At 46.9% G+C, this 20,451-nt stretch overlaps 1 protein-coding gene across 1 annotated transcript; it reads right to left on the bottom strand.

The window, feature by feature from the left end:
- Window positions 1-1,481: 1,481 nt before the first annotated feature.
- On the bottom strand, window positions 1,482-18,530 carry LOC135907047 (uncharacterized). The gene is made up of 6 exons (XM_065438719.2): window positions 17,565-18,530; window positions 15,581-15,690; window positions 10,453-10,562; window positions 3,382-3,540; window positions 2,762-2,859; window positions 1,482-2,116 (listed from the first exon to the last, which is right to left on the bottom strand). The coding sequence occupies exons 1-6, from the start codon at window positions 17,963-17,965 to the stop codon at window positions 1,666-1,668; spliced, it is 1,329 nt and encodes a 442-aa protein (XP_065294791.1). The 5' UTR covers window positions 17,966-18,530; the 3' UTR covers window positions 1,482-1,665.
- Window positions 18,531-20,451: the final 1,921 nt, after the last annotated feature.

Below are 20,451 nucleotides of genomic sequence, written 5' to 3'. Positions count from 1 at the left end.
CTCCAATTAATAATCTCGCAGGAGTATGGACCGACGGATCAGCGCTTTATCACGGAGCACCATTTCGAAAGCCGCAATAGTACGCGCATGCTCGCGGAGTATCCTGCCCAGCCTTCTAGGCCTTCAGTTCTGTGCAAAATAGCAGCGGCTGCTAAAGAGCTCATCGATATCTCGCCACCACTTTTTGTATCCATTTCGTGTGCGTACGAGCCGTGGGACCGATCAAGCGCAGCAGATTCGTGGGAGTTACGTAGCGCTGGCTCAGAAGTACGTGCGCGCATTTGAAGCAGCGTTGATGTGGATAAGTAGCAATGCAGTCGTGGATAAGTAGCAATGCAGATATGCAGTCGTTGCTCGAACAGGAGGATGATCTGCGCCCCGTATGTGCCTGCTGTCGCTTTCACAGATGCGCGCAATGATGCTGTGGCGACAGCCACCGAGAGATTAAAATTTCAGAGATGTACACCTTTAGGAAAATTGATTCAGCCATTATAACAAGTAGGAAAATTACTGAAATTTAAAGATAAAGTTGAGAAAAAAGATCGTTCTGCTCCGCTTTCACACAATTAGTGCACTGGAAGAAAGTATTGAAACAATTCGAAACGTAAATAAATCTGTGCTGTCTACCGCTAGGCATTTTTGCGGACATTTCTGTCCAGCTTCGCTTAGCGTTGCTTCGAGCTTCGTTTTGACCGCACAGCAAAAATCGACGATAGTTTCTGACATCTGCGCTCTCGGCTTGTCTATTGGCACAGAGCTGCTACGGGGGAACCACATGTGCAGGTCCCCGTCTTGGTTTTTGTAGTATCTTCCGGTTCCGGAATTTCCTTGCCGAGAAGCGTTCCTTACGTTGGAGAAAAGGAGCAGCAGCAAGCGCTTACACACTACCGTGGTGCCGGCCAACATCAGCCAGCTATGCACGCTTGCGCATGGCACTTTTTGATAAACGATAAAAAATACCGTGTGGGTATTTTATTTCAGATACGCACGTAAACAAGAAAACGTAGCAAGCTCAAATTTAAAAACGACTATTGGTTTCTTGTAGAAGGACCGAGTAGTCAATGCCCTCAGACAGCGTCAACTTAGAATGTAAAAAGCAAGAGTTAATCATATCGGCTTGAAACTAAATGCGAAAACTGGAGCGCATGGCCAAAGGTAGAGTGCGCCTTCTACCAGTGACCTTCAGAGACAGCCATGCATATTCTCTTTGGCTGCAGGAATCGAAGATGCGCTTCTAAGAGACATATCGCGGTGTCTTCTTTGATGCCAAGCGCTGTCACCTCAACTGCACCGGCTGCAAACAATGCGCTACTGCACCAGTATAGATAGTTGGGACCATTTTATGACGTCTCGTTTTGTCGCTAAAGCGACAAAACGAGAAAACGAACAGCAAGGAAATAAGCAATTGGAAACCTCTTGAGCATGCATCCTCGCAGACAAACAGCGAAGATCACTACATAATTCGGAGAAAACTACCTTCGGCCTTGGGCCAGCGTTTTATTTGACACTGACATTAAAAACGCCACTACGATGCGTTTATCGCGAACACAACGGCGCAATGGCAAACAAAAATATATCGTTACAAAGTAAACTAGAGAACATAATTGTACTAGCAAAAGGCTGGTAAAGAAATTTACGAATGAATAAATGTTGCGTAAGACAATGCTAAAGAAACCTTGGCTCAGCCGATGGCCAAGCATCGCGCCCCTGGAAGACATCTTCCTCGGAGGTACCGGCGCCGAACCGCACCGCCGGATGCCTCTCGTCGTTGGGACAACGCCGGTACTGCGGCCAGCGGCTCCCTGTAGGCAGCGTGGTCGGAGCGCGGCGCTGGTCCAGATGGACTAGGCGCAGCAGGGCCTCATTGTCCAGGTCCCGGAAAAAGGTCACCTGGCCCCTGTCCACAGGGAAATCGTCGCAGGAGGCGATTTCAGACGTCAAGCCCTTCCCGACTACGCAATGAAAACGAGGAAGCTGTGCTTTTTCCTGGTGACCTAACCGCACAGCAACCGGTTCTGCCAGGATCTCACGTTGCGACAAATTCTGTCCGTGCGTGCCCCGGGCGTCGAAACCTTCCTGCCACGGAGAGCTGTCGTGAAACGACGTCGACGGGGAGCTGCAACAAGGAAGGCCATTATTATTTCTACTGGGCATTAATTAATGGCGGGAGAACATGGTAAGTCTCAGCCTCAAGCCAGTGTTCCTGCGAAGACTGTACTCATCAGGACCAAGGCTTGCTTCTGATGAAAGCAAATCCCCCTTTCGAAACGCTACGTCCAGACTGGCGCGTCCCTTGTTCACCAAGTCTTACCTCCGCAGTGCAGTACTTGACCACTGTTTTAGACACAAGCGAATGGGTGGCCAGACTAGTGAATTAATGAAACGTGACAGAACGCTTTCTATCGTTGTGCCGTTTAAACGGAGGAACAGATGCTTTATGGCACAGGAAATCGCACTCGTTTCACGCTAACCTATAATCGCCATGTTTCCTTCGAAAGTTAAAATGCCGTTGTATTGCAATAAATGGTGGTCGTTATTTAGTGTTGTGTTAACATATCAAAACATTCTCAAGGACGATTAGGCTACTCACTTCAGTTTCTCTAAAGAATCAATCGGCCAATTTCAACACACGTCACGAAATTGCGCAGTAGTGCCCCTATGTTTTGCAGCAAGCTACAGTGTCAGCTAAGAAAGAAACCTCATTTTCAAAAAAAAAAGAAAGAGCAGTCGTTTCCTAAAGTATGATAGTAATTTCACCAACCTATAGCGTCCAAATGAAGTGAGAGTGACCGGTTTGCGATCGCCCAGAGATGCGACTTCCTCCATTCCACCAGGAAACACTACTGGTTGGTTCAATGTCTGCAAAAGAAGATCGACCAACATTATTTAGTCCCATTTCGTGACTTACACCTATATTCATCATTGCACTGCCTCAAAAAGACGAAATTAAGGAAGTGAATATTTGCTCGATCAGTAATTCTGACATTGGGAAGGTGTCTTAGTCACGGCAGTACGCGAACTTGCCTATCATTAATTAAATTCTGACGTTCTGCGTGCCAAAACCTCGGGTTAATTTTGGCCACCTGGGTTTGTCTTTGTAACGAGCACCTAAATAGATACGTACATGAGCATTTGCTGCATTCTTATCTCATCGAAATGCGACCACCTGGGCTGGAGTCGAACCCGTGACCTAGAGCTCAGCAGCACAACGCCATGGCCACTCGGCAACCGCGGCGGGTACTATTCTTCCATAGGTAACGCATATGCCAGACACTTATGAACCTATTTGCGACAACTTTCACTCTAGTCATTGCCACAAAAGCTGCGGCCACAACTTCTGCCTAGAAAGGTGGGAGGCTGCCTTCTCAGCTATGGTCTCACCTGGGGGCTGTCGGGAAGCAGTTCGTGAACGAAGCCCTCTTTGAGGTGGATCAACACAGGCTTCGCGCCGGCAGGCCAGCAGTCCTCCGACAGTTGCAGTATGCGCACCGTCGCCTGGTAGCGGATGTCGGCGTGTGTTGGAGCCGCACGAACACTAAACTAGAGGCGAATAATAACGATTACTGACCCACACCTATAAATTTCCTCGAGAGCAATAGATAAAGCTCAACGTAAGCGTAGCGTAAAAAAACCCGACGACTAGGAAAACTGGGAAATACCCGAGGAAGTTACCAGAAGCATATCCTCTCAGTGTGAGCCCACAGCGGGAAGGGATTAAACTGAAGATACTCTGGGGCCGCTAAAGACAAGAGCGTTTCAAATTTTGTATTGATTACCTAATCTTTCGTAAGATTTGACACGTTACGAACCGCCTGCAAGGGTGCCGACCTGCAACATTTTCCCAGCCAGCTGCAGAGGTGGCGAGCTTCCCAGAAGCGACCTTGGAACCCTTCCTCGCCTGCTGCGGCGACTCATTTTGTAAGGATGATGTGCCACGTAAACATCGCCTCGGCGCTACTATGACTAAACGCGGTCGGCGGACCAAGTATGGTTAGTGGATTTGCCGTGACTGCCACTGTTTGTTTGAAGCGGTGGAACTCCTGGGAGATGATGTCGCGCCGCCGTCTCACGGGGCTTAGAAGTCATGGACAGACGCGGCGGCCATTGTCTGCAGGGTCAACACTGGGATGAAGAGCCTGCTCGGGGCAGCACACGTGTCTGCGAGAACCTTCTCACCTCGGTGTGGTCAGTTGAACCTGTGTGGAGGTGAGTGCGTAAACCCTCCCCCTCAAAGGTTGGTCGGCTACGATGACTGCACTTCAAGGGGAGTATGGTAGCGCGATTCAAAGACGGGACAGGCGAAGACACAAAGGGACACACACAGCGCTCAGTTTGGTCGAACGGCCGTTTTTCCTTCACCTAGAGATCTAGGGAGGACAGTGTTTATAAGCAGCTGTTGCGCGGCTGCTGAGTGTGCATTCCTCTTTCAGTCATGTTAGACTGATGAACTGTAACATTTTCATGTAAATAAATTCCATATTCCTCGTTCTCGACAAGAACAAGTCTCTCCCCTCAACAACGTTCTCAGCGTGTATAAGTTGGACGACGGCATGGGCCAGCTACCATCTATTTCGTGCCCGACCCCAACCATCACAACTTACATAAAAATATATGGAGTTTTACGCGCCAGAATCAAGTTTTCGTTACAAGGCACACCACAGTGATGGGACTACGGGTGAATTTTGACCACCTCGGACTCTTTAATGCGTCTCTAAGTCCATGTACATGAGCGCTCTTTTTGAATTTCGCCCTATTTAATATACGGCTTACACATACTTAAATAAGTAACGCGGATTAAGTGAAAAAGTAACTGAGAACGGATTAGGTAAGAAACTTACAAGGAGAAAAATATGGTTTTCAGTCTAATGGAATTTTGCAGAACTGCATCACCTCTGCCCGAATGACCAAATGAAAAAGGAGTATTGCTACTGGAGCACTGACCATATTAATAAGAGAACAGATTTTCAACGTGACGTACACGTCAGAAGAAAATATTTAGGAACTTTGTCAGTGGTTTATACAAATATGCCTTAATGCAGTGGAGAATCATCAAATGCGTAGGAATCAGCAATTGCTTATTAAAGGGAATCAATGCCTTCATATCCTCCTGCAAAGGAACAAATGCTGCCCTGCGCATATCGGACGCATGGACATAATTCGAAAAAAAAAATCGTAAATATCGGAAACCACAGGATCCAACAAAGGAAGTTATATAAAAGACATCAGGCAATGCATATAGCGTATGAAAGAAAACATTGTGTCCCAGCGGAATGTAGCACAAAGCTGCAAAGAAAACAGGCACGGGTTTCACAGAAAGGGAAACATGTATGTACTACCCATTATTCTATCATATTAAAAATAAAACTAATTTGGTAATCTTGTGTTACTGGGGCTCAGATTAATGTGAAGCAGACAGGCAGACAGGGCGCTCCTGCACGGTCATTTTCCAGTCAAAGAAGTTTTTCCAGTTCCTGTAAAAATTTCTCATCAGCCTCATTCACCCACTTCCCCGGGTCTGCATACGAGCATAGCCACAACCGTTGAGCAGGTGCTCTTGAAAGGGCAACCGCTTATAAATAACGCTCTCAAATTAACGATGCAACTAAGCTACTTTTTTCGCTCAATTAGAAGCTGCGGGAAGGTCTCCTGCACATGTGCGTGAACATTTAAGTAGAAATTTGCTACAATTTTCTTACCGTTACTATTACAAAATTTAGTAACTGCTCGAAGGAGTTTTAAAGGCCCCTCACACGCGCTTAGCAATATATTACGGCGCTCCTCACGCGCCTAATAACTGAATTTCGCAGCATGTTCCTCCCAATGCTCATTGAATTTTTCGTGGAGAGAAATGAGATTATGAAAGCGGGGAAGTGAACCGATGAACACAACTTGCTACAGTAAAGTCCACCCGCGGATACGCCTTAGCTCGAAAACTGCAAATGTACTATTCCTTCGGGAACCACTGAGCACAACCCCAATTAGTATAAATTTGATAATTTCTTATGTCTCCCGGCTACTTCCTTCCAGGCTACTTAGGCGGCTACTTTTTGCACAATAACAATATAAAAAGTAGCAGTATAAAAAGAATGTAATCAGGCTTGTACGTGAAGAATTCGATTTATTTACCTATAATCAATTACGTTTGTTCGTAATTTTGTAATTGAACAATCGCTTTGTTAACTGGGCAACACACTTCACTCAATAACTTTTTTCAACTACCGATTACTGCAGTATTTTCTACATAAAAAATGAAAGCAATCGATTTAAGTTTGCAGCAGTTATGGAACAACAAAATGCGCAGCGTTTTTTTTCTTTTTTTTTGTAATCGGACATTGACACGCAGCTCAGTTCTTGCCTACTACGGGGCCACGTAACAGCCGCTTCTCAAGCTGGCTGGTATGAGATTTCTTCGGCACAAGACGCGTTCAATTAGGGCTACAAGACTGCAGGAGGGCAGAATGGGAGAATCACTACCGAATGTCTGTCAGTCTAGATATTAGGGCTTGTTGCTGTAACATTTTGCAGTTTTTTTCCTGTAGCGCAAATTGCATGCCTGTGTGGGTGTTTTCTCTTTTATGTCTGTGCTATTTGAGCTACAGGAAGAAACTGCGAAGGTCTGTTCTGAAGCGGGAGAGCAGCTGAGGCAGATAGCGCGGCGACATGCTGCACACGCCGAGGGTGAGTGGATTCGCTGCATTGTCAAGGGCGCAGAGCAAGTGCGTTGGCCAATGCCGGAGCTGGCGCTTCTCCGTATCTGATTGCGTGGTCGAGGTGAAGAAAAATGCGTGCCGGAATTGAAGCAGTGGACAAGCGTTTAATCTTATCAACGAGTTCGATCTCCCTTCGATTAAAACGCTCGCCCACCACCCGATCAATAGCAGCGACTTTCCTGCAGGCTCGGATCTATCACTTTGCCATCGATTGCGTCAGGTATATATTACGATGATGGCAATTTTGTAATTTCGGGCTGTTTCCAGACGCGGTTAGCACGGCTTAATAGTAAAGCCTTCGGGACTTTTTGACACCCTAGAATATTTAAAGCTACACTGTAATTCAGCCGGAAATCGTCCGACTATAATATTGCCTCGGAATTCTGACTGTTACCGTCGACTCCGAATATTTAAATTCGGACGTGTTTGCTGCCACGGGATAAAGTATTGCTCATATGGGATCGAGAGCTCATCCCGCAGTATTTTTCTTCCGGGCGTTCCTAAAAAGATACCCAATATGATAATTCGCCCAAAAGCAGCACTTACAAACCACGGCTGTCATCACTCACGGCTGCTAGGCGATAGTAGTAGTTGGTGTCCCGAATCCTTGGTTATGCGAGTTTTATAGCAATAACTTTAATTGTGCTTTCCACCTTCATTCGCATGTAGAGTAGACGCTCTAGTGCATCTATTCGGAAAACAAAACGAGGGAGGTAATCGCACTGTTACGAGTGGCAGGTACGGCGGTCTTGGTCGATACGTGCTGCCCGTTTTAATGCTAAAGCCTTTGTAGGCTCATGGTGTGGTTTGTGTGAGCAGACATGAATGAATGAATGAATGAATGAATGAATGAATGAATGAATGAATGAATGAATGAATGAATATGGGTTGTTTAGTGGCGCAAGGGCCAGATATGGCCAAACAGCGCCAAGACAGTGTTATTGATTTCACGATGAAATGACGAGTTTTGTGAGGTTGATATGACGAGGCTGTAAAGTGGCCTAAAAACATTTGCGGTAAAATGCGTAAATTCTACCTGCAATAAGATTATGGCGACGTTTAATGATCAGTACTATGAGCCTTACACTGCAGTGCGGAAGAATATGATATGCAGAACATGTAAGATGTAAAAATTAGCTAGAGCACAACTGCCTCACTAGAGCCCTTGAAACACAAGGGCCTGGAGGCATGTGCTATACAGTAAAACTATCGCAGCGGCATCCTCTAAAGAGAGGAAGCGCTACGAATGTATGGGACTAATTACATGTAAGACCACATCTCTGAGGAAACCCAGGACTGTGTATTAAAAAGCGGTTCTGGACCAAGAAACATTGCAGGATGGAGAGGAATGTGCTGCCGGTATCCTAAGGAAAAATATCTCTCTCAGATTCGGCTTCCCGACACTCCAGGAGGACGTGGAGTACGGACAGCCTCTCCCCGCATCTACCACAGGTTGGAGGCTCACTTCCGGTGAGTAGAAAATTATGGGTGCCAAATGACCTGACCTGACCTGACCAAAAGACCTGACCAAAAGCCGGAGTGTCCGCCGAAGCGTCATCATGCCATATAAAGACTGATTAAAGAATGAAAAATGATTGATAGTGAATAATAACCTTATAATAGAGATTGGTACAAGTTAAGAATGACTAGTAATGACTACTAATGACTACTGACTTGTTATTACTACTAATGACTACTGACGTATTACTACTAATGACTATGATACGACCAACATGTCTAACGACGGCTTGTAGTTACCACAATTGATTAGAAATGACTAGAAATATCTAGTAATGAGTAATAATGACAGAAATGACTACTAATGACTTGTGATGACTAGAAATGACTATTAAACACCACAATTGATGACAAACGACTAAAAATGCTCAGTAGTGAGCAGTAATGAATAAAAGAAATAAGCAAAGAGAAAGAGGCGAGTGATAAGAGGAGGAAGAGTAGGCTTTGGCCGTTAACCTCTTATGAGCGATCTCAAGAGATCCTGTAATTTTTTCTACATCGCTGCTAATGATCTAACGGAATGGCGCTCTGTAAAGCACATATTTCGTGACCTAAATGTATACTCACACGGACGAACAATGAGAATGAGCTCACTACTGTAATGCGAGTTAATATCATAAAGACGGTAGAACGTTCTAGCTACCCCACGGGATTAGCTAATCGCGAACAAAGTCGTAACCTAAGCTACTCGGATCCACTTTCGCACATGTCCAACAACATTAACACGAATAAATCTACCACATATGCCGGGAATAGCAAGTGGTGCGCAAATTTCATACGTTTTTACTCCATTACGAAGTAACTTGTACCCACGAGCGATAGTACCACCCTGAGTTGATAGTACCACCGAAAAAGCACACGCAATGGCGGAGTATACTCGTATATTCACAATCTTCGCAATGCCAGCGGGGAAGAGCTGCATATAAATGCGTTTCAGACGAAGTGGAGGCCATTCCAATGGAACTCGTCGGTGCCGAAAGAAAGGCAATGACATTGCGTTGCTCACTCGCCGCGAGCCTCTCCTTGACGTCATCCAGCATTCGGTATGCAGCGCTGCTAGCCAATCACCTGCTGCGCCGAAGAAATCCGGCGGAGAAAGGCACTGAATACTTACAACAATTGTGCTTCTGAAGCATCGCAAAGATGGTTATTCAGCGAAAATTTCAATGTAGAGGGGGTTAATATAACAAAACTATCCTGAAGCGTGCTCAACACTGCCATCAAACATGACGTCATCTCGTCCATCAACGTTACCAGAGACTTGCAGTTTAGAGGATCACACAAACATATTCGCCCATCTGCATGCGCACCACTCCAATCTGAATCATCGGCTGGTAGGGCCCCCAATCAGCAGTGGCGGCAATGGGTGTGTCACAGGAGCAAGCTATAAACTTTATACACCTGTAATCAAGTGCGCGAAGCAGTCCAGACTAGTTGAGGTGAGAGAGGGAAGTGACACGAGAGGCCAGAAGGTCAAGTCTAACCAAATAAAGCCCGCTTGGCTACCACGCACTGGGGAAATGGGGTAAAATTCAAAAACTAAATTCTTGGCTTCAAAAAGCTACAGCGCTAAACAGACGAGATCATAGGCAAAGAACACAACACAGGAGCCTTTCGAATCATGAATTACCAGCTCACCAAAGTTTCCATTCTACTAAATTCTTGGCTTTACGTACCGCAACCACGATGTGATTACAAGACACGCAACAGCGGAGGGTTTCGGATTAATTTTGACCCCCTCGGTTTCTTTAATTTCCGCCCACTACACGGTCCCGGAGCTTTCTGTGGCCTCAACTTCCGGGATGAAAACCGCGACCGCAAGGTCAGCAGCGCAACACCATAGCTACTGTGCTACCGCGGCAAATGAGACGGAGGAAAGAGGAATGAAAGATGAGAAAGGAACTTCGCAGTATGCACGGACACACGTGCACTGAAGCGTTCATCGTTCAGCTCATGGCAAGTGGTCTTACAGGAGAATCATGAAAATAAAAGGCACCTTACGATCACAAAATCTAATGTTAGCGCCCCTGCATCTTCACAGGCAGCTTTGATCACAGCCAGTTACAGCACGATTCGGGTTGCGCACACTAATTCCGAGGCCTAAGACAGCCGTATAGCGTGAATGTCCTTCTAAGCTTCTTGACAAATGTGTGCATTGAAATCGCAAACGCACCTTTCTGTTCACTTAGTTTATGGTGTAAATAATACGCGCCACAGCACTCACCGACGATCTTCGCAAGCTTTCCTTGAGACGCGCAGACAGGTCGACGTGCAGGGTTGACTTGGCCCAACCGAAACCATCGAGCCGATTTGGCTGCAGTGCTACATACGACGCTGCGTGAAAAGTGAAGACATCGATTTTAAGCAAGACAAAACACTTCACACTCGTGGATATAGGGGGTAAATAATAACGCCAGCAGTAAAGCTGAAAAATAAGCAAGAAACTTCGAAAACTGAAGAAATGGCAAGTCCGGGAGCAAGCATTGAAAATTAAAAATGAAAGCTGGAACTGTGGTCTATTTGCCGAATGACTTATCTAGAAAAATATGCCATCGGCAAAAATATTCCGCGCATGTTTGAAAAAAGGCCTTTACCAAACAAAAGTGCTATTTTGGGCTTTCCCTCATTGTTCAAGAAGCAAAATAAGTCGTCGTAGACTGGCGCCACCGCACAACTGCACAGGGCTCAAAAGCGTGAGTTCTAGGTCACGTTATTGCTATCTTGTGAAACGCATGTGACGAAGCTCTACTCAGCTGGCCGAGAAGTGGGCAGATATCACCAAGGAGGATTAATATTTTCGAGAGCAATACCGGGAATATGCCTTGCTTTCCAACCAGATTTTCCAGTTCTGGCTGCTGCACATAAGAGGGCACGCACTATTTGCAAGTAAGCTATCATAGCAGTCATAGCAGTCATGGATTACTCGGGTTCGTCTTTAGTAACAAAGCAGGCGAAAATAAAAGTACTGATTATTATGCAAGACACGAATACATTACACAAACAGAAGTGATCCTAACCTTCCATCAAGAGTGTTCTTTACGATTGACTCGTTCTATTCATCTTGTTCAAGACTATTAGCATTCGTGGCCGTCCCCTACTCAGCCACAGCAAAAAAAATTTACTATTTGCAGCAGCAAAACCTACCAAAATGTTTAATATTAAAAATACGAATGTTATTTTGGCGGTGTTACATGCCTGAATCACGATATTATGAGGCACACAGTAGTGTGGGACTCCGGATTAATTTGACCCCCCGCGGTTCTCCAACATGCAGTGTTACGATCTACCTGCAGGGGTACTGACCTGCAAACCTTTCCCAGCCTACTGCAGCTGTTCCGTTCGACTTGCGGGGGTAGCGACCTTCGAACCCTTCCCGGCCCGCTAAGACGAGTCGCTTTGCAAAGCCAACAATGCGCCACCTTCGGACAGCCAACGGCACCAGCAAGTCTAGCCGCATTCGAGTATTGTTACCGAACGTGGCCACCGAGTATTGTTAGTTGATTCGCTGTCGCCTTCACGGTCTACTTGGAGCAAGAGAACCCTGGAAAATCGTGTTTTGCTGTGCTTTTACACGAGCCCCAGAAATCGTCACAGTCGATTTACAGACGCGGCGGCTAACTGCAAAGTCAGCTCTTAATCAAGAGGCGTCAACTGGGGTCAAGCGTGATCACCCATGTCTACGTGGACCCTCTCCACTTGGTGTGTTCAGTGAAACCAAAGTGAGGAAGTGAGTGTCCCCGACGCCTTGGGACGCTCTCATTGGGTGAAGGTTCAACGGCAGTTTTCCCTCACCTAGGGACCTAGGGAGGACAGAGGGTTTTTAAGCGGCCGTTTCCGGCTCTCGGTGTGCTTCATTTTGCAGTCATGCTAGCCTGATGAAATGTATCTCCTGTCTTCATGTAAATATTGTACATAAAACCCGTATTCCTCGTTCTCGATGAGAGTAAGTCCCTCCCTTAAACAACGTCCTTAGCGTGGATGAGTCGGACGACGGCAAAGGCCAGCGACCACTTATTTCATGCCCGACCCAAACTCTTACAGACGCCAATGCACGGAACCACGGGCGTTTTCGCATTTCGGCCCCACCGTGCTCTGTAGGGCATTGCATTTATGTGGCTTACGTAAGCTATGTTAGCCTAAGTATATAACGCATGAACGCAAAGTGACGTTGTCAAACCTGAACCCAATAATGTAAAACTATTCCAATATCCTGACGTCAAATTTACGTAACCGCCAACGCAAGCACGGGGCGGCGACCCGCAGCGCTGTTTGAAACGACCAATCACGCTCTCCTCGTTTATAGGAGGTCAGTTTTGCTTAATTTCAAAATGAATAGCATTGCCTACCTTGACCGGCTATCCTCATCTAATTGCCTAACAAGAGAAGAGGAGCACGCGGCCGTAGAAAAGGTTTCGGTGGGGCCAAGCTAGTGCAGTGCAAGTAGATAATCGAATGAGGAGGGTGGTGCTGGCGTCTGATTCACCGGATTCCCCTTGTCTATAGCTTGTGGTGTCTGGTCGAAAATCGAGGCAGAGTGCAATGGAAGGTTAAAAATGGAGCGGAAACGGATCCTCAGCGAAGGAAACATGTCAGAGCGATGCTGTGAATGTGCAGCAAGAGCTCCACAACGTTATACAATTAAACGAAAATGTTCATTAAACGCAAATAAATTGACGCTGGCCAGCAGCACCGAGTAGCCAGTGTTTCGAGTGATCTGTTGGCAGACAGTTTTCTTTCGGGAACGGGTCAGTCTCGAGCTATTCCGAAATAAAATTTCAGCGACGATTACGGTACTCCCTAAATGAAAAATTTGAGCGCAGCTCTATACGTGTTTTCATTTCGCAATATATTGAGGCAGAGAATTTGAGAGAGACATGTAGCAGAGTCGGCAGTCGTCAAAAATTTGATCTGTGAGTCAAGCTCCCCGGCGTTTATACAAGACTCGCCGAAGGTTCAAGTGTAATCGCTGGTGTCACGTAGCTTCCTAAAAAGTACTGCACAATGCGTGTCCGCCGTACAATCAGACTAAAAAACAATCGCAAACCAGGACAATCGAAACAAGTGCGAACGAGACCAAACCAAGCAAACGAAACAAGCGCGAGCTAGAGCTCACTCAAGCAGACGATAGTACGAAACGAGCTGTCTGGTTGAGACCACATACGAGTTCGCATCGAGTGGTCGGGCAGGTTCCGCGAGTACGAGGGGCCGGTAACATTGGTCTCCGACGTTCGCGGCTAGCGTCTCATCTCTCGCTCCGCGTTCCCTATTTCAGCTTTCACTGTGCTCGTTAGCTCGGTTGCGCCGCCGACACCGACGCAGGATCGGAAGCCTAAGGGCTACGCTCTCAAAACCAGTTTTATGCAACATACAAATGCATCTAATACGCACACGCCACTTTAACGTGGTGAGCTTTGGCAGTTTTGTGACATCGCGTTTCAGACAGAATAAGTAGGCTCAGCCGGGAAATGTTTGACCAATAGCGGAGGAGTAATGGCAAAAAAATGTGTAAAAACGCAAATAATTTTTCTTCGGTTTCGTCTACTCCCGCATAATCAGTGTGTAAACGTCATATCAAATATTTTCGGTCTTGGTGACGTCGCATGAAAGAGGTGAAGTGGGGTGTCCCAAAAAATTTTGCAATCGCGGAGGACTGACTGCAGAAATGCAATAGAAACAGCTTGGAATAGCTTTACGAACAAACGCCCACGGTGGCACTCATGTCTCCCGCTTCAATCTGACTTGTCGAAAAGCATGAATGCGCTCGCTACAGTTGATAGCCAGCGACTTTAAATAACATCACTTACTCAAACTTATTCACTTGTCAGGATCTATTGCAACACTGAAGCACATGAATGTCCATTCGGGATGCGACGCTCCTGCCGGACCCGGGAATGGAAACTTCGGCCTTGTGCTTATCAGCAGGACGTGGTTTAACAGAATAAGGGACCGATACTATTACTCAAACAAACGCACTGTTTTCTGAACATGTGACGCAAAAAAAGCGTTCGTGAAAGTAGAAAATCGTTACTTCACTTCTAGCAGAATGCATTAATTATAGGCACGGCTTCCGAAATGGCTGACTCCAGAATCCATACGACCTCTCCAAATTATATTCCATATTGGCGGCAGTTATGGCTTATACCCTGCCCCACCGTTCCGTGTAAATTGATAGACATTGGTTTATACATCCTCCTTCATGCTCGGCCTTGCTTTGTCCGCCCTCTTTTTGAGCGCCACGTTCAAAAGCTTACTCGCATGCGAGGTGCCCAAGCTATACCACTTGCGCATTCAGCAGCCTCTTCCTGCGAGTGCTTTTACACTTCAACTGAACACCTCACCCATGCTGGGCTTGTACTTTCGTACTTTCGAGCCTTGCTCGCAACCATAGTATATCAAAGGTTTTACGATATTGACGTAATAGCGTGCCTCAGTAAAGGGCTAAACATAGCCCGACGTACCGTGAGCGCGCGCGCACGTTACGTCACGCTGGCGAGATAAGCGTCTATAGTTCGACCGATGGCTTGAGGCACTGGCGCAACCAACGTAACCTGACGTGGCGAACGCACTCTGATGCGCCCGGCGTCGAGAGACTCGCCCGCGCGCCGATTACGTCGGACTGAACGGCTCTTAAGTCACCAGTGCTTGTACGCCCGGCTCGAACTGGCGTGGACCAGCCTCTGTCGCACGAACCTTGCGTTTTTTTACGCTATTGACAGGCGGACTTGTTTATCTTTGGACTGTTTCTTTGATAAGCGTCCTTTTGTGCTTCGCTCTGTTATTTGTAGCATTTGAACGATGCTTTTTGAGAGGAGGGCGTTGAGACGTGAACTTGTATTTTTTGGGTGAGTGTTTTCATCGTCTAACAAATGTTATTGCTCAGCGCGAGACGCGCCTGCATGTATCGGAAGTTTCTGGAATGTTTTCGATGGTTCTAGCGCTGTCTCTTGTCACCGAACCATGTGTAATCTGATGGCATGTATACGCGACGCGAATGGTGCAGAACTTTCTGGGGGACACGCGGGCATCAGCGATTTCCCTAGGACGTTCGATGGCTCGTGTATAAAAGCCGAGGCACTTGACCGGCACATCATTTTCGACGATCGCCGTCTGTGTTCGCCGCTAACATTCTTTGAGCGTAGCCTGCGTTTGCGGGCACAAGTTCGCCGAATAAAATGCTAGTTTCGTTTATCAGTTTTGCCGTGGTTTTCTCCCTTCTTCACCGTCACTACTACGTGACACTATATACGTTTGCTGCAGGAAATTTGTTCCTGCCAGAATGGTTCTAGGGCCGTAGACTAAAAAAAAATATTACAAACATTTTGAACAGGAATGAGACGCGCCCTCGAACTCACAGACGTCGTCAGACGAGGCACTTGTCTCGTCATAAATCTGAATGTCCACGGAGACGAAGTAGCGCTGCAGGCCCTCCATGCCGTGAAGTTTAACGTGAATGCAGCGGGAACTGCACGAGGGAGAAAAGCATTTTCTTTCACCAAAATGAACATTTAATGGGAACCGACGGTCGAGCATCCAACCAATGGCGGGATTCAGTACTGTTGTATATTGTTCCCTTCATTTGAAGGTTCATCGCTGTAATGCGGCCATTTTTACCCTCCGAAACCAATGCCTTGGTCTTCGAAGACCTCAGTGGCACCAATAAATGTAACAACAAGAGATGGCGAGAGTACGAAGAGGGACTTAAACTTAATCGCCATCCCAGCCCTGCGAAAGGGTGTCCAGCGAAGCTGCGGAAAACCACTAGAACTGCTGAGGAGGGTACGCAATGCTTTAGAGTAAGAGTAGTAATTGTAATTGAGTAATTGTAATTTTAGCACCAGGCCACCGCTGGGGCACTGCCTTTTTTTTGCCTTTAACACTCCTCATATTCACACTAAATAATAATATTTGGGGTTTTACGTGCCAAAACCACTTTCTGATTATGAGGCACGCCGTAATGGAGGACTCCGGAAATTTCGACCACCTGGGGTTCTTTAACGTGCACCGAATTCTAAGTACACGGGGTGTTTTCGCATTTCGCCCCCATCGAAATGCGGCCGCCGTGGCCGGGATTCGATCCCGCGACCTCGTGCTCAGCAGCCCAACACCATAGCCACTGAGCAACCACGGCGGGTACATATTCACACTGCTGCTCGGGAGTCCTAACTATACGTTGCGTACCCATAGCGGTGTTACAACAACAATGAAATCATTTGCTAGGCGGGTTCTATTATGCACGAAAGGCTAGACACGTCACTCCGCAGCTCCCAAGCTGCGGTCGCCACGGCAGCTTGCGTAACGCTAATATTTACAGGGAAACGCATGCGGGGAGCGCTGCGTGCTTGTCCTTATCACGAGCGCCTGATCAATTATGTTGTCTGGATGCTTATTTTCTACTTGTTCTTTATTGAAACGAATTGTGTTATGCGTTATCCCATATAATGCATGCACGTTCCGCTTCACTTCGTCGAGTGCTTGAAGCTTCTGCGTTACGGGGGTACGAACCACTGCTCCTGCCCTGCACTGCCGCCGGGATAGGCCAGTGTTTCAGCGCGATAGTGTTAAGGGCCTCATGTTGCAGGAAATCCGCTGTCGGCGGACTCGCCCGTGAGCGAGAATTTCCGCAGATATTTAGGCATATATAAATACGCCACGCCTTGCGATATGACATGCGGAATATGCGAGTTATACTGCCACAACGTTATGCCACTAAAGTTTCTCATTCTTGACAAAGTTGTTTCTTGAAATTTTCAGAATGACAGGCCACAAGGAAATTTCATGAAACATAGCGCAAGTCTTTACGTTAAATCTTTAGACCAAAATAAACGTGCGGAACCATATGAGAAACCTGTAAATGAGCAATTTTTTGGCGCGGCTGCGCACAACCTCCGGGATCAGCTCACGCAAGAAGCCGCGTTTATACCGGAATACCTTCGTACACAGCGTTCGTCGCCAGCGTTTTGCGGTTAACATTATGGTTACATAAGCTGCACTTGCCGGGAAGCGTGAGAGGCCGTCGGGGATCTTTCAATGTTATCACGCTCCACTCTTAAAGACGAAGCTTAAGCATCCTTCAGATTTTTTGCTAAGGGACGCTGCCAAGAAATGCCGACTATCGAGAGGCTAACAGTTTCGCTGTACAAAATGCAAAGCGAGCCACTGAGCAGCGCAGGAATTACATTTTCGAGTTGATACATTGGAGTCAATGGTAGTGCATCGTTCGCCCTTACATCCATTAAGCCTTGGTTGAAAGCTTTGTAGTCCGAACACGCCCAACACTTAAGCAGGAATATCACAGCGAAAGGAACAGCTAAACAGCCATTTGAGGTAACAGCATACCTTGCATCCACGCTAGCCGACAGACGACCATCGCTGCCGACGATGGTCTCGGCGTTCCCATTGCTGCTGTCGATTCCATTTTGATATGTGCAACATATCAGGGTGTCCTGCAACAGCTTATAGTGAGCTGCTGTCACGAGTTCGGCGATGAGGTTGGGCACAGACGTGACGCACGGCCGCCGGAAGTTTCCTGAGGATTGTGCTTGTGGCGTAATTGCGCCCTTCTCGTGATAACGGGAGCCTGGAAGTTCCTCAAGGTAAGGTGGGAGGCTTTCCGTTTCTTCCTCCAAGAGGCCAGAATCATTAAAAGACGGCGAACGAGTGCACTCTGCAGCCCTGCCAATGGAGGCCCACAGAAGACGCCTTGGTGACGCCCTCCTCTCGAGCATTGCCGTTTCCATGAGCACTTCACGAGCACGAAGAGGAGCGCTGAAAGGTGAACGCGCTGCAGCAAGAAGCGCTCGATGCCTAAAGTAGCGTGCTGCTCTTTCTTCGATGCGCTCGGTGTGTCAGTGCGTTCTGCGGTGGTGCTGCCGCCGCGAACGCTGATATGTTCCCAGAAATTGGCGCGAAGAAAAGTGATATGCTCAGTTACGTGACGTCACTTTGCGAATAGTGACGCAGTGAACTTGGCCAGGAGTTGGGCAAGTTGATGCAACGTAGTCTGAACTTAAATATGACGCCAGTTTGTCGCCAATGCGAAAACGCCCTCGACTTGCAAGGTAACTCTGGCAATGGGGAACCAGCGATGGTGAGAAGCTCTGCCATAGTTTATGTAAGACACAAGAAAATTCCCACGGTATGCGTCCAAAGTACGGTGATTTGTCAACATACTAGGGGCATCGGTTCCTGTATCTATTCGCTATCATCTTTTTCATGCAGTAACACGCCAGATATTCTTCGTGGTCTCGCTTCTCGGTCGTGCACAATGAACTGATCAACACCTGTGCACAGAGCATGCGGCGGCAAAATTGTGTAACCATAAAGGCGGGAATCCTGGTACACGAAAGTTCGTGGGTATTCTCAAGCAAGAGCGCCAACATATTCTGTACTGCCGTAGCGTCCTCGTCTCTCCTACGGAAGTACGCGGCTAAGAGGAAAGAGCGTCGCCCGCGGGGAAGGTAATTAGGGCGATAAAGAAACCGATGAATTGCCTTCAAACTTTTTGCCTCAAACTAGTTTAGGCAGCGTATATGTAGGGCGAACGCCACCAATGAAAGCTATTTGTCTTGTAAACGTGACAAGTTGTCCAAGCGAGTTGACGTCCTTCATAATTAAAGCCGGTTAGTTGACAAAGGGTTGAAAAGAATGCCCATTCCCAAAAGAAATTTTGATGTTATCATATGAAACATATTGCCAGCAGTAGTACACATAATTTTGGGGAAGAACAACGTGCCGTGAGAACAGCCAGAAACATGGATAAACCCGAAGTCGCCGAAAAAAATCACAGGCAATCACAAGCAAGCGCTGACTTTACCGTCAGCGCTTGCCTGTGATCGGTCTTGCTTTCGCTGCTCATAGCTGCAGGTTCGGTGGTTCATAATATTGAGAAGGAGACTGATGAACGAGAAGTATTGCTGCCTTGTCCCTTTGCAGCAGAATCCCACTACTGTGTAATTGAAGATTTATCCCGCAATTCACAAAGTGCTGTCTCTTAGGATCAGCATGGTACAGAAAAATGCCTATTTCCTAAAGCAGGTAAGTTTGCGGTGCCGTTTTTACCGGGCAGTGTTCGGCCTTTGTGGGCTAGGCTTTTTGTCATGATGTTTAGTTTGACTGATTAGTGCATCTTCGAATACCTATTGGGAGCTTTCAGTCAGATACATATCCAGTTTTCTGTGCGCGTGGGTGCCATCACGTGGCGTACTGAGCTTAAAATTTTCAAACTTTTCATTGTGACGTAGTGATGACGTCAACTAAGGAAACATAAAAATTTCAAATTATCCCTTCGCACTGAACTTCAGCACGAAGCTTGTGCTGCCGGCGTTATTACTGTTCATGATAAAAAAATTCAGAGCCATTACACAATGTTAAGATCGATGACCAGTGGAGTTGTATATATGATAAATATGGTGATGATAAATATGTTGATTCAAATTAGGAGACCCATACAACAATTTATGTCGTTTTTCACGATTTGTTTTATTAAATTGCTTACTCAATTCTTTTTCTTATCCTTAAACTTCTTTTGTTTGCTTTTTTGGATGCAGTGTTTGGTCACCAAGGTGACTATCATTTTATGATCGCTACGGTATACGGCCAGTGGCTTTGTGGCGACACTGGAAAGGTTCTTAGCGGATGTGAGGTCTATACACGACCAATGACGCGTCATGGGCACATGGATGTTTGTGTAACATTGAATGCCGAACCTTTCCAAAAGAAGCGCTGTGAATCACTTTCCGCCTGGCCCCGACACGTCTATGTTGAAATCACCCTCAAATACGATGGGATGGGATCCGTGAGGGTGATCCAAGTAAATGTGCACACGCTTGGCGTTCGCGGCACGATCTTCGTGCGTGTTACGTGCCGCCAGTCGTCGCCATGCGCACTCCCGCTTCTGTTCACGACAGTGTTCTTCGTATTGGCGCGCTGTTCTTCCGCAGTCTTCACGGCACGCGGCCTGCCCATTGCACAGGTGGAAGGAACTCAGACAAGGTTACGTGGTCTGCATATAGAGCCCATTACTTCAAACCGCAATCCATACTAAACAGTGTCTATTCTGGTTTTATTTTTTTTGTTATGACACTTCTCGCGATTAAACGCAGCGGGGGCCTACGCGGCGGTAAGCTTTTGCTTTATGCTTTAGCTCCTTTAGCTGGGGGGTGGTCACCATCTTTTTTCGGCATTAATTATCACCCTTAGATGCGTGTAGTCGTGAGACGGCAAA

Source organism: Dermacentor albipictus, unplaced genomic scaffold, assembly GCF_038994185.2.
Source record: "Dermacentor albipictus isolate Rhodes 1998 colony unplaced genomic scaffold, USDA_Dalb.pri_finalv2 scaffold_14, whole genome shotgun sequence".
Lineage (NCBI taxonomy): Eukaryota > Metazoa > Arthropoda > Arachnida > Ixodida > Ixodidae > Dermacentor > Dermacentor albipictus.
The sequence above is the reverse complement of the archived record's forward strand: the minus strand, read 5'-3'. Positions and strand labels throughout refer to the sequence as shown.

Excerpts from the sequence above, each read along its gene's own strand:
- LOC135907047 (XM_065438719.2), bottom strand. The coding sequence starts at position 17,965 with ATGGAAACGGCAATGCTCGAGAGGAGGGCGTCACCAAGGCGTCTTCTG. Across the intron at positions 10,563-15,580 it reads TGCCTCGTCTGACGACGTCT|CGTCGTATGTAGCACTGCAG; the intron begins GTGAGTTCGAGG and ends CTTTTCACGCAG. Across the intron at positions 2,117-2,761 it reads ACTTCATTTGGACGCTATAG|CTCCCCGTCGACGTCGTTTC; the intron begins GTTGGTGAAATT and ends TCCTTGTTGCAG.